The sequence below is a fragment of the Oryzias latipes genome, chromosome 5 (assembly GCF_002234675.1).
Source record: "Oryzias latipes chromosome 5, ASM223467v1".
Lineage (NCBI taxonomy): Eukaryota > Metazoa > Chordata > Actinopteri > Beloniformes > Adrianichthyidae > Oryzias > Oryzias latipes.
The window spans coordinates 24502126-24518018 of NC_019863.2; the positions used below are offsets into that span (position 1 = coordinate 24502126).

Here is a 15893-nt window from a genome sequence, read left to right on the forward strand (position 1 = left end):
TTTTAATATATATTATATAATGTCAGGAAAATATGTAAAACAACAAGGCTAAATATTTACTTTTAATACTAAAAACACCCCGAGTGTGTGTTTTTGTTAACTAGGTCGGGGCAAGTAACGTTGCAAATTCCCAGCGCACTTGAATGCAGCACAACTACCCCCAAAGTGAACGTGCAGATTAATCCGGAGAGCCTCGAGGCGCGCGCAACAGTTTGAATTTCTCTTCATCTGGCAGGTAAACCAGTGTTTTTGTTTTTTTAAAATATTGGATAAATTACATGTAAATATTTAAACTGATCAAACTTTATAAAGAAGCTAACCTCGTGATTTCAAGCCACTATCTCTGTGTTTGAAACGTGACGTAAGAGCATGTCTACCTTACTCCAATAATTTCAGTTATTTCATGTATACATTTTCAAAGTTTGTAATGAAAATCTACAAACATTGTTGTTACTTACCAGGAGAGAGGCACCTGTAAAACAAGCACGTAGCCTAAATGATAAAGTCTGTTGTTTTGTGCTCGTTGACTGAGCGCACGTCTTTCTGGGAAAATCAAAGAAAGGCGTTTATTTAAAATAATGATGACGTACTTCCGTCTTTTTACCGCTTTAGATCAGCTGTGGTGAAGAAGACATTCCAGACGAATCCACAGGAGAGTAAGCTAAAGTAAGTTAAATCCACCAAGTGGACATATTATTTACATTAATGAAGAGTTTAACTGCATTTTCCCCATTTTCTTTTCTTTCGCCGTTTTTATTTTATTTTTATTTATTTATTTTCAAATATGATAGAGACAACAATACCACCCAACACAGTGAATGTAACTGTTTGAAAATTAAAACATATTTTTGTGAATAACTGTGTTGAATTTGAAATTGCCTATTTATTTCTTTTTTCCTTTTCTTTTACACTGCAATGTTTTTCATGCTAATGCAAATTGTAGGTGCGAATAATATTTATAAAGAAGAAATACACACAGCAATTGGCAATTAAAACATTGCTTTTGTCATTCTTTGTCTAAACAAATTAGATTTTTTTATGGCAATTTTGATTTTTTTTCTTTGATTTCTTATTTGTTGTTCTTGTTTATGTAACTAAAATATAAAGTTGTGAATAATTTATTGTCATGTTCATAAATGAGGATAATTGATTAATTTCAAGCATTACAGTCAAAGCGAAAAATAATTCACAGAAATTTATCAAACTCATTACAGAAATGATTAAATAAGTAAAATATATTTTGTACTTCATCAAAGTCGTTCTGCTTTTTATGTTCACTTCAGCTCATATTGTGAATTTTCTTGCAGTTACAAACCCTGAAGAAGTCCTGCACCGTTACCAAACTCTGCTGAAAGAATTTTGATGGACAAAAAGCACGACCCTCAGGCCAATAATGTGTTTTTTAGAATTCTCCTTTGCACTGTTTTGTACTTAAAACCTATTTTATTGTGATGACACTTTGTATGCTGCAGACATGTATCATATTAAAGATTGTTGTTTTCACTGCTGTCTTGTTTCTCTTTAAACTTGCCTCATGTAACAAGAAGTAATCAGGCCAGAATATGTTTTTACAATGTAGTTACTTTACCCTTACCAACAGGTTAGCATTGTCTCATGTGGTGAGGTCAGAAGACCAAGTGTGTATGTACACTGTACGGGATGGTAATACGTGTACATACCCAGCATTTACTACTGAAAGTACCATGTAATAGAGTGGAAATAGGGCTGACTTTCTTTTACAGTTACAGTTTCATTGTACTTAAGGGGTATGTGCCAAGTAATATTCAAGTGAACATACCCAGCATTTACTACTGAAAGTACCATGTAATAGAGTGGAAATAGGGCTGACTTTCTTTTACAGTTACAGTTTCATTGTACTTAAGGGGTAAGTACCAAGTAATATTCAAGTGAACATACCCAGTATTTAGGAATGAAAGTACCATGTAGTTGAGTGGAAATAGGGCTGACTTTCTTTTACAGTTACAGTTTCAGTGTACTTAAGGGGTAGTTTCTGTGGTAAATTCATGGTAAATACCATGAAACATGCAGCGAGTGCAGACCTAAAGGTCAAAGTACTTTATTTGTACTTACCTTCTTCTTACATGTGGTAAGTACCATAAAAGACACCTTTGCACAACATGTAAATACCCAGTAAGAATATTATAAATACCCAGTATGTACCACATAGGTATGAACCAAATTGTACCATATAAATACACAGTAAGTACCATGTAAGTACAGAGTAGACACAAAAAGTACCATGTAAGTACCCAGTAAAGTCCCATAGAAAGTACCATGTAAACACACTGTAAGTACCCAGTAAATTCCATAAAAAGTACCATGTAAGTACCCTGAAAGTACCCAGTAGTTACACTATAAGTACCATGTAAATACCACTTAAGTACACTGTAAGTACTGTACTGTAAAAGGAAGCGTTACCTTTTCATCTTATACAGGCTGAGGGCAATGAACTAAAATGAAGATAGCTGTTGACCATGATCAACCTGAAACTGGTGGAACTGACAAAGGCAAAACCAGAACAACGCAAAAACCAAACTAAAGCACAGAACCCTTACAGGCTCTTTTACAGCCAATAATTGTCTTTACTCTTTTAGCATCCTTAGAAGTCTTTGTCAAAACTGCCCTACAGGCTGTCGGTCGAAAAATGGGCAAACCTGTACGATAAGTTTGTTTGGCCATCCTACTTCTTCTGGGCAATTACGTATCACCTGCAAACCCATTGTGTGCACAACCTTACTAACAACCAGAGTATGGCATAAGGTCACTCTAAGACAGCATCACTCATACGTCATGAGTGCATGCAACTTCCATTAGCTTTACAAATATTTTACGATACACTTGCTACACATAGAACAATCATACGTTCTATTTTCACAATGTCCTTTGGGGTGCTGTGTAACTAAGGCAATATTCAGAGCTGACTTTGAACTGCACAGCATACACACTTAGGAATTTTACAGTGTAAATGCTACAACAGCTACCTGTACTGCCTGTTTTCTATTTACAGTTAATGATTTTCTTGTATATTGGGTTTTTACTTATCTTTAGAAAGTATGTGCCAAACTAGAGCAAAGAAATGTCAGCTTTGTCAGGGATGGGGGAGCTAACTGTGCATCACACAACGATTTAGCAAAAACAGATTTGAATATTTTCAGAATTCATTCACAGGAACAACATCAGCTGTCACTTGTAGAGTGGTTCAGTGATCAAGCATCATCGTTGGCTTTTTTTTCTTGATTTCTAAATGTTTTTACTTTGTAGCAATCGAAACTGCTAGTGGCTGGGGAACAAAAAACAGCTAAACATTTTCAGATTTTAGGCTTGGATTAGTCTCCCTAACTTTTTGGTTATGTAACACACCTGTGAATAGCCTTCATTTGCAAAATGAACACATGCAAATGTAATCAGCGTAAAGAAGATGCCCCTCTTGTCTTTTGTATCCTACCTGATTACAGACAAAGTGCAAAACCCAGCTGCAAAGCAAAAAAAAGCTTAGAATGGAGCCAATATATTAATCAGTGGAAGTAGTTTAAACACAAAACAAGCAATATTTGTTTGAAGTTTGCTATTTTTCTTGATTTGTTCAAAAAAAATTCTGTTGAAAACTCAACAAATTAAAGTTTTTAAAGTTTCTGCAATATAGGTCAACTGATTTTTCTGTGGCAAACACCAAACTAGGCCACCCGCTGACACAAATATGGGGCCTATTTTTTCATCCCATAAAAATGTTAATCATTTATGTGTTCTTTCTAGAACATCAACATATTTAGACCAACATCTGCTGAGGTTCTCCAATGGCTCTGTGATTTAACACATAGAAGGGATACATGCCTCAGAATTCTATATTCCTTAACTCTTTTTATATGCCTAATTGCTACCAAACTATTTCAAAAGGGACTTAAACTGAGCCTGTTGACCATCTGAATACAGTCATGCTTTTGTCATATTTGATTATCTTATCTGCTTTTGGATGTTTGGTATTTATTTTTATTTATTTCTTTTGATAAAGGTGTTCTCGCCTTATTGTTAATTAAAAACTTACATTGTTTTCCTATCCCAACTTGTTGATTTAGACCAGCTATCAGAAAAAGCTTCATTGTTCAATGAATTCAGTGACTTCTAAATGACCTATTTTCAAGTCTTCATAACCCTAATTGGTTATTCCTTTCAAACAAATGTTCTCCCAGTGCCCCATTTTTCACTTGGTCCTTGACCTACTCTGTTTTTGTACTCCTTCCTTCACTCAAGCTCTGTGATGGTTAATCCCAGCAGACTCACACTGGCCACATTTTTCACAGAGGTAGCCAAAGTAGCTATTTTTAGCATTCTAATAGCTTCTTGGTCTCCTGTGCCAGTTTACACACAGAAACTACAGGAAAGATTGTTTTGAAAATGTGAAAACAAAAGAAAGGGTCTTTACCAGACTCTGGAAGGATGGGCATCTACCTCAACACAGAGGATAGGAAGAGAAAAAAGCAACACAAAAACACATAACATCTGTTATAAGTAAAATTGAGACAAATAAGTAAAGTTGACATGAAGAGTAAAGAGAATAGTGAGCAGGTTGATACTCAAAAGTCTTGACCTAGACCCGGCCAACTAAAGCTATTCCTTGGAGTCAGCCTGAAGTCGATCAACAACAAAACCTTAAAGTCGAACCTTAAAGATGGCTGGCAGCTGTTGCTTTCTGTGGACTCTTAAACTCTTAAGCTACAGTATGTTCACACTGTATGGATGGATGGTGCCCCATTTAATTCACAGACACTCCAACCGTTTGAGGAAAAACAAGCTTCAGACACGTACCTGGTGTTTCCGAAGAATAAGAGCATCTGATTCTTCTGACAAATTGTAAAGCTTTGTTGAGCAAATACAAACAATGATATATTTTTAAATTTGTCAAGTTAAAACAAACAAGTAGTTCTATAACCAATGTTTTTGTGAGAGTAAAAGAAAAGAAAAAACCACCGGGTCAATACTAACTCCAGGGTATCTTACAGTAGTGTTACTAGACTATAAGCTGAATGAAATATATCAAAGTTATTGAGATTCTATTTTATAAATTCAGAAAAGTGCAAGGTAGTTGTTCCGGGACCCAAGTGCCTCAGAAATTTAGTGTAGCAGTGTTTTTCAAAAGTATGGGACTATTTCAGTACGCTGTGCCATCTGGTTTAATTATTCATTCATTTATTCATCTTTTAAACCCGTTTTGTTCCCATTCGGGGTGACGGGGCTGCCGAAGCCTATCCCAGCCACTTGTGAGCAAAGGCAAGGGGACATCCTGGACAGGTCCACACAAATAACACACCTATACACACTCACTTTCACACCTATGGACAATTTAGAGTTACCAATTAACCTATGAAGCATGCTTTTGGACAGTGGGAGGAAGCTGGAGTCCCCAGAGAAAACCCAAGCGTGCACGGGGAGAACATGCAAACTCCACACAGAAAGGTCCCCATTGGTGGTCTGTTTCCAGGGGCCTTCTTGCTGTGAGGCAAGAGCGCAAACCACTGCACCACCTGGTTTAATTATTAAAGATATATAAGTGTCATAATGGTAAAGAACTTAGCTCAAAACTCTATGGCAGGGATCGGGAACCTTTTTGGCAGATAGAGCCACGAACACCACATATTTTTAAATGTCATTTCGTGAGACCCATACAATATGTTTAAAACTAAAACTAATAATAATAAATGTTGCTAATAAATGATGAGTATTTCTTACCATTAATGCGACTTCTGGTGCTGCGTGGTTTTGGTGTTGGTCTTGTCTAAATAACGTGGAGCCAAACATTGTCAGTATAGCAATACTCACACGCTGCAGTGTGTGGTATGTGACGGGCAGCGTGTTCTTAGTTCTGACAATCAACGCACCGTTTTCACCTCGCTGCCTGCGCTCACTACCCCTCCCCTTTTCCTTCTCAAACATTTGGAGCGCGCAGCTGCAGGGACGGCAATTCGCAGGTTTCAGGGCGGTACAAACTCTGTGATATAACAGATAATAGTAAACTGATAGTGGCGCAGATTTTTTTTTCTCCAAGCAGTGCTACTACTGCGCGCCCCCCCTGGCATTCCATTGCGCCTGGGAAAGACTGGTCTAATTAAACTTTTTTTTCTTCCTTATAATTAAAGATTTGTCTGCGAGCCAGAAGTGGCCATCAAAAGAGCCAGATATGGCTTGCGAGCCATGGGTCCCCGACCACTGCTCTATGGTGTACCAGCACTGGCAGAAATTTTACAAATAGATATCACCTAATAGCAGTTTAATTTAGACCTAAACCATGTCATCCTGTCTCTGTTAGAAAATATGAATAATTGCAGAATTCCTTTAGGCAGATTGTCTTAAAGTCATGAATCCTATTATTTTAATGATATGTTCTTCAGTTTATGATGTTTTTTTCAATAAGTGCAAACCAACAGGCATAGCTGATATCACTGCAGATACATGAAGCATTCTGCATGCTGTTTTGCTTTTAACAAGCTTTCTTCTACAGGCTTAAGAAGCATCAAAAGTCATCAAATGATTCTATAAAGAAATTACCCCCTTAAATGGCATTAAAAAAACGTATTTTACTTTTGGAGGCATTTTAATTTTTCATTCATTTTCTATACCGTTTTTCCCTTTCGGGGTCACGGGGCTGCCGGAGCCTATCCCGGCCACTTGTGGGTGCAGGCAGGGGATGCCCTGGACAGGTCGCCAGTCTGTCGCAGGGTAGAATGTCCACAATCACACATCCATTCACTCTCACACCTATGGACAATTTAGAGCTGCCAATCAACCTATGAAGCATGTTTTTGGACGGTGGGAGGAAGCCAGAGATCCCGGAGAAAACCCACGCATACACGGGGAGAACATGCAAACTCCACACAGAAAGGTCCCCCATTGATGTTGTTTTTCACATCCCCCAGCCGGGGACTTGAACTGGGGGCCTTCTTGCTGTGAGGCAAGAGCGCTAACCACTGCCCCACCGTGCAGCACCCAGCATTTTAATTTATTTTTATTTTTTATTTTTACAAATTCTGTTTACCTTAACCATCTGCAATACTGGACAGTAGAACAATAACATTACCAAGTTCAAACTATTGTTTTCATCTGCCTAGGGCAGAATTATAGAACAGCATAATGATTGAAAACTGTGAAGAGGCTGGCTTCAGAAATGCAAATTCCTGCAAAAATGGCTGAAAAAAGTGGCTGAGCTTTGTACAGAGGATTCCAAAGCCAAAAATCTCAAATGCAACCTGAAAGCCAAATGTTTCCTCTAATAGACAGTTGTTAAAAAATTATTAAAAAGCCAAAAATCAAATTTTTTCATTTTTGCCAAAAACCTGTTTGAACCTTAACGTGGCCATTTAGATAGACATGTGGAAAAATGACTTCAGGAATTGGTAGTTAGGCTGCCTATAAAGATAGCACCATATAGGGAGTAGGCTTCACGATCAGTGAAGTACTGAACTATGGTACCTTTGCCCTTGAAGTCTTTTTTTAAAATGTCTGAATAAAATAGTCAATGATAAGTCTATGTAAATGCACATATTGTGCGTTTTAAGCTTATTGAAAGTTAAACCGGGTCGAGCTTTGACCCATCAGGGACTTGGATTTGGTATTGACATATAAAGATATCCACTTTAATTGACAGAAGTGCCAAAATTGATCAAGGAGGAGAAATGAATAATTGTTGTTTGACAGACAGAATTATGTGAAGCCTATTCTATTATATATCGGAATAGAGCTGTTAAAGAAAAAGTCTGGAGCAAGATTTGCTCTGCTTCGACATTTTGCACCAAGCCACTTCCAGCCCAAAGTGGCAGACTTGTGCCAGTAAACAATAGAAAAAAAAGAGATCCCCCCCCCCCCCCCCCCCCCGCTTGTCTGCTCCTCCAGTTTGAACACCAAAAGAAAAATCACTACAATTTAAAAAATCTGAACCTATTAAGATTATTACATTGTTCATAAAACTTTGTACATATTACTCTGCTAACTCAATTCATTCATATAGCTTAATATTACAGCACAGTTGTCTCAACGGGCTTCACTAGTTGTACAAAACAAAAAATCAGTTATAAAATACAATAACTGATTGCTAAACTAAACCAAACCGACTAAGCTAAACTGGGCATCCCCGCCCTTAGACCCTCCTTCTCGGTAAGGGAAGACGTCTTAAAGAATGTAGGGGGGTTCAGGGATGCCCACATGAAGGAAGGACGAACAGGCGATGTTCCAGGGCTGTTGTTCCTAACATGCCAAACCAATGTACATATCTAAACACAGGGTTAGTTTGGTTTTGTGAATTATGTTGTGCGCCACACATTTGCGTTCAATGAAGCCTCTTATTTTGTTTTTCAAACCTGTCTTAAATGACGAATGCAACTAATCTCTTTTTCTCTTTCTTGTCTCCCTCAGACTGCCTTTTCAAACTGTGTCCTATGAACAGATACTCGGCACAAAAGCAGTTCTGGAAGGCAGCCAAACCTGGAGGCAACAGTACCACTGACACTGTCCTCCTCAATAAACTTCACGTGAGGCACACTTTCTAGTTTCTCAGGCCTGAACTGCAGTAACGTTGTCATCTAGAGACTTTGCAGAAAATTTCACTGCCTTTCTCTCTTGACTATCAGCACGCTGCAGACCTGGAGAAGAAGCAGAACGAGTCTGAAAACCGCAAGCTGCTGGGAACCGTCATACAGTATGGAAATGTCATCCAGGTGTGCTGCTGTGCTTATGATAAGCTGCCCTCCTTAACAGAACTGCGGGGCTGTGTTGCTGCGCTTTTGATACTGTGAGCCAGATAACATTCACCATGGGGCTGATTAAGTCTGACAAAGTTTTAAATAATTGCTGCAGCTCAAAGATGTGCTGTAAAGGTGCATTTTTTTCTTCATTTCCTTAAAGCACATTTCATAAAGCTGATTTCCAGAATAGAAACTCCACAGCAGGACTTATTCTTGCCACAGTCAGTTAATAGCATTTCTTTCGCAGGTCTGGAATTAAGTTAGATTTGCTAGTTGTCAGCAAGGGCATCACATAGGACATTTACAGCCCTTGCATTAAAAATGTTGATAACCCAACAATTCAAAAAGTTATTTTCAATAAAAAGATTCTGTTGTGCCAGTTTCTCTACATATTTCATTGCTCCTGTTTTGTTTTTCTAAATATTTGTTCAGTTTTATTTTTTTATCCTTGGATGTTTTGTTTTGCTTTGCCAACAGCTGCTGCATTTGAAAAGCAATAAATACTTAACAGTGAACAAGAGGTTACCTGCTCTGCTGGAGAAGAATGCCATGAGGGTGACTCTGGACTCTGCAGGAAATGAGGGGTCTTGGTTTTACATTCAGCCGTTCTACAAGCTGAGATCCCTGGGAGACAGTGTGAGTAGACAATGAAAGTTAATTACCGGTATGCCCTGTAGACGAAATACTTTTTCAAAGCACCACACCTGGCCAGATGTCGTGTTTAGAAGAAAAAAAAATCAGGAACCACTCATCAGTTGCTAAAGTTTCAGGGTCACTGTTGGAGAGCTGTTTTTCTATCTTGCTTCAAAATGAAGTTTATTTGGTACTGAGAAAGACCTTTTCAGTTCTTTCTTTTTTTTTTTTTTTTTTGCATTTCTGGAATCATATTGTTAGTAAAGACCTGAAGCTGGGTTAGTTTTTTAGTGATGTTTTACCAGGCCATAAATATAGATTAAGAATGTCTGCTTCTTGCTATAAAGATTAAGCCTATATCTGATTTTTTGGGTTTACTAAACAAAAAGTGATAAAAGGTAACTAATAATGTTCAGAAAAAGCCATGGTCCCTTCTAGAAAAAGAAATAAAAGAAACTCGGTAAAAACAGAAGAAATACTATGCCGTCTTTAATTAGACCACCATAAAACTCTGTTTTTAAGTGAAAATAAATTCTGCTGTTGGATATATTTTGGATCATTGCTCTTCTGCAAAACTCCAGTGCTTTAGAGCACGGCATTGAAGCGATGAAAGACTTTACCCATCTGAATTTTCTGGTGTAAAACTGAATTTATGGATGCATTACCAGAGATAGTGGTTCAAGTCGGGAAGTTGCAAAGCAGCTCCACATCATCATACTACCACCACCATGTTTAACTGTTGTTCTGATGTTTTCCTGTACGGTGGTCCCTCACTGTATCACAGCTCATTTTTGTTTACAGGGTTATTACAGTGCATGCTTCTTAATCACTCTGTCTTCTGTGTTCTGATTGGCTGTAGACCCTTGTCAATCATTCTTTTTTGTTCCATGTTCCCTGTTTCAGCTTCTTTAATGACCTCCCGAAAGAGCTTTTTTGATTGGTTGGTCATTATTCCTAACACTAAGGATGTTCCACATTCCAAGTTTTCTTAATTTGTAAATAAAGGGTCCTAAAGTCTTTCAAAGGACAGATACATGTCATAGACTTTGTCTCTGGACTCTTTGTCTTCATTCTTTGGATGGCAACATAATGTTATCAAGCTGTGCAATCTTTCAGCATGTCTCACTGTCAGACAACATCTGTAGGGCTTGGTTCTTGATTGAACAGGTCTGAAAGGAATCAGGCCGGCTGAACTCAACTTTCTGAGAATTCTGCAAATAGAATCAGAAACAGTTTGATTACTATTTAGTAGAAGCTGGAAGCACGTACTTTCTAAGAGCAATCCAGCTTGAGCAGCTTTCTTTATTTAAAAAGAAATACTAGATCCTTGCAGAAGTTTTCCTTATGTAAACACTTTTTAAATTTTTAAATACTCCAAGTTAAACAAATGCACAAAAATAAAATGTAAGGAGTAATCTTTTCAAGTGCTTTATGTAATATTTAACTTTTCTTTTTTTGAGTCATTTTAAAGAAAGCTTAAAGTTTTTTTTTTAACATTTAGGAGCACTTTGAGTTGTTCCCTGTGAAAAGTGCTATAAAAATAAAGATGTATTTACTTTGCTTACTTACTCACTCCTACAATTTAATAGATTTACTAGGCTAAAAAAAAATCATTTTTCACCCTTTTTAGGTGCTGCTCTGCTCTGCAGGCAACTAAATGCTGCACAAAAGGAATTTGAGAGGGTTGGGCTCCCAGAAGAGGCTCCTGTATCTCACTCCTTGCTGTTGCCCCAGTTCTCTGATCTGCAGATAGGACTGGCTAATCTTTTGTTTCACACAGATCTTAACTGAACTGTGACACTTCCTTCTTGGGAAGACTGTTTAAGGAAATTTAAAGATGGACGTTACCTCTTCCGTTTAAGCTTGAAGCTAATAGTTAAGCCGAGTGTTTGGCTACTTAGGTTATGCATAATTAGCCCCCTTGGGAAGATTTGTCCTTTAACATTTTATTGATCCTGCCATGGTGCACCGAGCAGCTTCAGTGCAGTTTGGTGTCTTAATCAGTAGATGGGGTAGCAGGAACATGATAGAAAAAATATGTTTTTACAGCTCTTAGATTGATGTTTGAAAGGGAAATGGAGCCATGTCAGATCCAATCCGGATTTTTTTAAGCTATACCTGTTATCATGTTGTGCAAAACAGACAGATAATCAATGTTTTTGAAAAACTACAGTTTCCACTTCCTCAAGTAGTTTTATTTAGTCAGATTTTCTGTCACTAAATAACATTTGACAATGGCGCCACTGTGTGTTCACTACTACATCACTACACCCTCTCTTTTAACTTCAAAAACGAGCCATCAGAATTATACATAAAGCCGGCTATCTTGATCATACAAACAATTTATTTCATCAATCTAGACTTTTAAAAACTGGATGACTCTGTGGTTTTTTACACTGCACAACTTCTACACAAAGCCAGTGGGAAATTGTTACCATTCAGTATCTAAAAACAGTTCTTAGAAAATGAAGGAGGCTACAAACTGATGGGATGTAGGAACTTCAAGATCAAACTGATAAGAACCACAAAGAAAAGTTTCTGTGTGTCGGTGTGTGGCACTAAACTCTGGAACGGGTTAAGTAATGAGCTCAAACAATGTTCAAATATCCAAATATTCAAGACAAAGTATGAAGAAACTCTGATTTCACCATATAAAGATAAGGGGAGTAAATGATCAACTGGTGTTTGAATAATTCCAAATACATGTGTGAACTTGATGGTGGTGAAATAATCAAAGCTCTTTAAATTACAATCAATGAGTATTACATTGTAATTTGCATTAATTATTACTGAAATTTTTGAATTACAATCAATAAGCTATTGATTTTCTTTACTTGATCTAAAATGTGTAGCAATAATTAATGGTTTTATGTGTTCTAATAATCAATGATTATTACATAATGGTTACCGTTACTGTTTACTGAATTCATGAATGAATGTTTTCTAAATTATAATCAATCATTACTATGCGCTTGATTTTATTACTGGAAAAGAATCTATCGGATTAGAACTGGATTACATAAACCATGTAAAACTATCAAATTAATGAACTCAGTAGGGGTGGGGTCTATGTAAGCTCGCTTCTTCCCACTCCTTTTCAAGCAATAAATCAAGCTCTGCTTAACTTTGGTTAATGATCACTGTATTTAATTAAGCAAATGTGATTGAAGTGACTTTTTTATTTTGTTTTATTTTTTTGTCTTTTTAATCTATGCATTTCAACATTTTTGTAATGAGTTTGATAAATATGTGTAAATCTTTTATTGCTTTGACTACAATGCTTGAAATAAATCAATAAATCAAATCAATCAAATTTTAGTTACTGCAGTATTTCTAACCAATGGATTTGTAGTATATATGTTTTTCCAATTTTCCTCAAAAATTGTTTTTCTTCTCTACTTCCTGCTCGATGCTCCTGCGTTTCTGTCACAGGTTGTAATTGGAGACAAAGTAGTCCTTAACCCTGTGAATGCGGGGCAGCCTCTACATGCCAGCAGCCACCAGTTAGTGGACAACCCAGGATGTAATGAGGTGAGGAATGAGGCTAGTGCTGAAAACAAGTTTTAGAGAAAACTCAGATGTTAATTGGTCTCATCTAAATAATGAAAGATAATTTAAAGTGTATGATGTAAATGTTTTTCCTCTTCTGTCTTTTAGGTTAATTCAGTGAATTGCAACACAAGTTGGAAAGTAGTTCTTTTTATGAAGTGGAGTGACAACAAGGAGACAATACTTAAAGGCGTAGGTGTCCACAGATTTCACTGTTTTATATTAGCCAGTAGCCTCTCTAGTAATTACTCCATGGCATAAAGCCTGACTGCTTACAGATGAGTGTGTTTTAAATTTGCAGGGGGACGTGGTGCGGTTGTTTCACGCAGAGCAGGAAAAGTTTCTAACTTGTGACGATCACAAAAAGAAGCAACACGTTTTTCTTAGAACAACTGGCCGGCAGTCTGCGACTTCTGCCACAAGCAGCAAAGCACTGTGGGAAGTGGAGGTAGGTTAAGCATAATCTCCAAATTAAATTTTTTTTCCCCGTTTTTTTTTTATATAATACAAGATTTTTTATGTCTTGTTAATATTTGAAATGTATTAATGACACTAAATCTGCTCTGCTCAAAGTTGTCTATACCTGTAGAGATTATGCAAATGTGTAACTAAATGATGAGCTGTAGTGTTTTCCAGGGGCTTTTTATAAGGCTAAGCTCTATTTAATGTGCACACGTGGGCAAAATTATTAGGACTTTTTTAGCAACGAAAGAAGAATCCACAGTGAATACCAAAAAAAATTGAAACTAAAATTATTTTTAAAAGAAGTGGTAAAAATCAGTAATAAATAATCGGACATTGCTTTTGAATGGTCATTTTGCATATTTACTTACTGGAAACCAAACTAGTATGACAGACATGACTGGAGTAGCTGAGAACCGAACCAGCAATCCTGTGGTGAGGAGACTGGTTGACATCTGCAGCTCACAAGTCGAAGCCATCCTGTTGTGCCTAGCATGTGGCTGAGATGGAAGGTTTCGCTGTGAATTTCTGTGACCAAATGTAATTGTATATGTGAATATTTATGCGTCATTTTTCCCTAAATTTCAATTTTCATGCTTCCCTTCTTGCTTTAATCTCCAGGTGGTCCACCGCGATCCTTGCAGGGGAGGTGCAGGCTACTGGAACAGCCTGTTCAGGTTTAAACATTTGGCCACAGGGTGCTATTTGGCAGCCGAGGTCAGTGAGGTTTGTGTCAGGGGTTTTATGTCACCATTCTCCCTTTCGAATTTTTAGACAAACGGAATCTGAAGTTGGAGAAACGGTTTGAAATCGTCAAAAGTTAAAAAGTGCTAGTTACGTAAATTAGTGAGGGAGAACCCTGACACCAATGATCTTGACATGTTTGACCTGCTTTTGTTCCAGGTAAATCCAGACTTTGAGGAGGAAAGTGCTGATCAGCGATCCTCTGTGAGCAAACACGCTTTTTGCATTTTCTGCAGCATAATGCTGACTTTATTTATCTTTTCAAAATCTATTTTAATTTATTCTTTTACTTCTATCTTCCTGTCTACCTATATAAATATTTTCTGGCCCTTGGACTTCTTTTTTAGGTGGTGGACTTTACTCCTTTTAACTTCCAGGTACATCTGTATAATATTTTTCCTTGACTTCACTTTTCATGCCCTTTATCTGCATCATCAAAATTCATTTAGCAACCAGCGAATCAAAGGACTGGATTTCTTAAGGAAACAGCACCACAGGGTCTCAGCATGTAATATTCCACTCTGATGTGTTAAAAATGTTCTAAATATTTATTTCTAAGTAAATAAAAAAAATCCGAAAAAAAGGTTTAGAAATTTTAATTCCACATCAGGGTCAATGATTGCATACACTGATGTACCTGCATGGTTGAATATTACAGCTATAGATTCTTTATCCTTTATTTAATGTATGGTTTGTAAACAGTGTTTACGCCTCTTTCCTTTCCTATAGTTGGATATAGACAATGAGGCTCTGAGGGGCCGCCTGCGGACGCCCCAGGAAAAGGTCATGTGCACACTGGTCCCCGTTCCCGACGGGATGGAGATCTCCTCCATCTTTGAGCTGGACCCGACCACTCTGAGAGGAGGAGATTCCATGGTGCCCAGGTATGTGGCATGTTCATTAAAAGTACTTTTAATTAAGAATCACAATGGGGTATTTTTTCTTCTGTGTCAAAACAAAACACATAGTTAGCTAGGTATGCACTGATTTGAAGTGGAGAAGGTTGAAACGTAAATTATTTGTGTTAAAGAGTTCAGTAAAAACATGTCCACCTTTAAGTAGAACAAAACAACGGGCGGTGATAAATTAACAAACGACATATTTTTTACCACATTGGCCACAATGATGTCAAGACTATCAGATAACAAAGAGTGAAGACAGTCATTTGTCTTTTTAGGGGAAGTTGGAACATTAATAAATAAGGGGGGTTTTAAGGAAATGTCTGATTCATTGATTTGCTCATCTTTTGATGTTTTTCGTAAATAACTTTAGTCGTGCTTCAAACTTTAACTAAGGGTAAACAGAGAAAGAGCAGTGTCAATTTGTGAACTTTTACACTAATGCTGTAAATTATTTCTTGACACACTACCTTTTATTTTCTTTCATTTGCAAAGAACACCAGGAAATTACTGAAATGGAGTAAAACAGGAAGCCAGTCAGTCTGGATCGTGAGCACAAGAGGTGGAAACTCCCTGCTATAAAAGATGACGGAGCCTAGTTTTGACAATCAAAGTCAAAACAGGATGTTAGAAACATTTCTGTGTTTATCTGCTAATGCCAACATCAATAACTCATTCCTAATATTATATTTGTTGAATTTGTTGTCAAATTGGCTTATTGACGTCGATATATGACAAAAATATTTACTTCTCACTTTTTTTTAAATTGTTATATTTACAAATGGGGGGGTGTTACTTCAACACAAATGTTACTATGATTAATATACAATTTCTTGGAAGAAATCATTGTATGTTA

At 37.1% G+C, this 15893-nt stretch overlaps 1 protein-coding gene across 14 annotated transcripts in view; it reads left to right on the forward strand.

Moving 5' to 3' along the window:
- LOC101155104 (inositol 1,4,5-trisphosphate receptor type 1) overlaps positions 1-15893 on the forward strand; it is a 109262-nt gene that overhangs the window by 14136 nt on the left and 79233 nt on the right. For 11 of the 14 annotated variants that reach the window (XM_020703413.2, XM_020703419.2, XM_020703417.2 and 8 more), the window contains exons 4-13: positions 8422-8537; positions 8637-8723; positions 9228-9386; positions 12816-12914; positions 13041-13124; positions 13234-13380; positions 14016-14120; positions 14298-14342; positions 14486-14515; positions 14868-15022. In XM_020703413.2, the coding sequence (XP_020559072.1) occupies positions 8422-8537; positions 8637-8723; positions 9228-9386; positions 12816-12914; positions 13041-13124; positions 13234-13380; positions 14016-14120; positions 14298-14342; positions 14486-14515; positions 14868-15022 (1027 nt within the window). The remainder of the gene's footprint in view (positions 1-8421; positions 8538-8636; positions 8724-9227; positions 9387-12815; positions 12915-13040; positions 13125-13233; positions 13381-14015; positions 14121-14297; positions 14343-14485; positions 14516-14867; positions 15023-15893) is intronic. The other 3 variants (XM_011475324.3, XM_020703424.2, XM_020703423.2) reach the window with 3 other exon arrangements.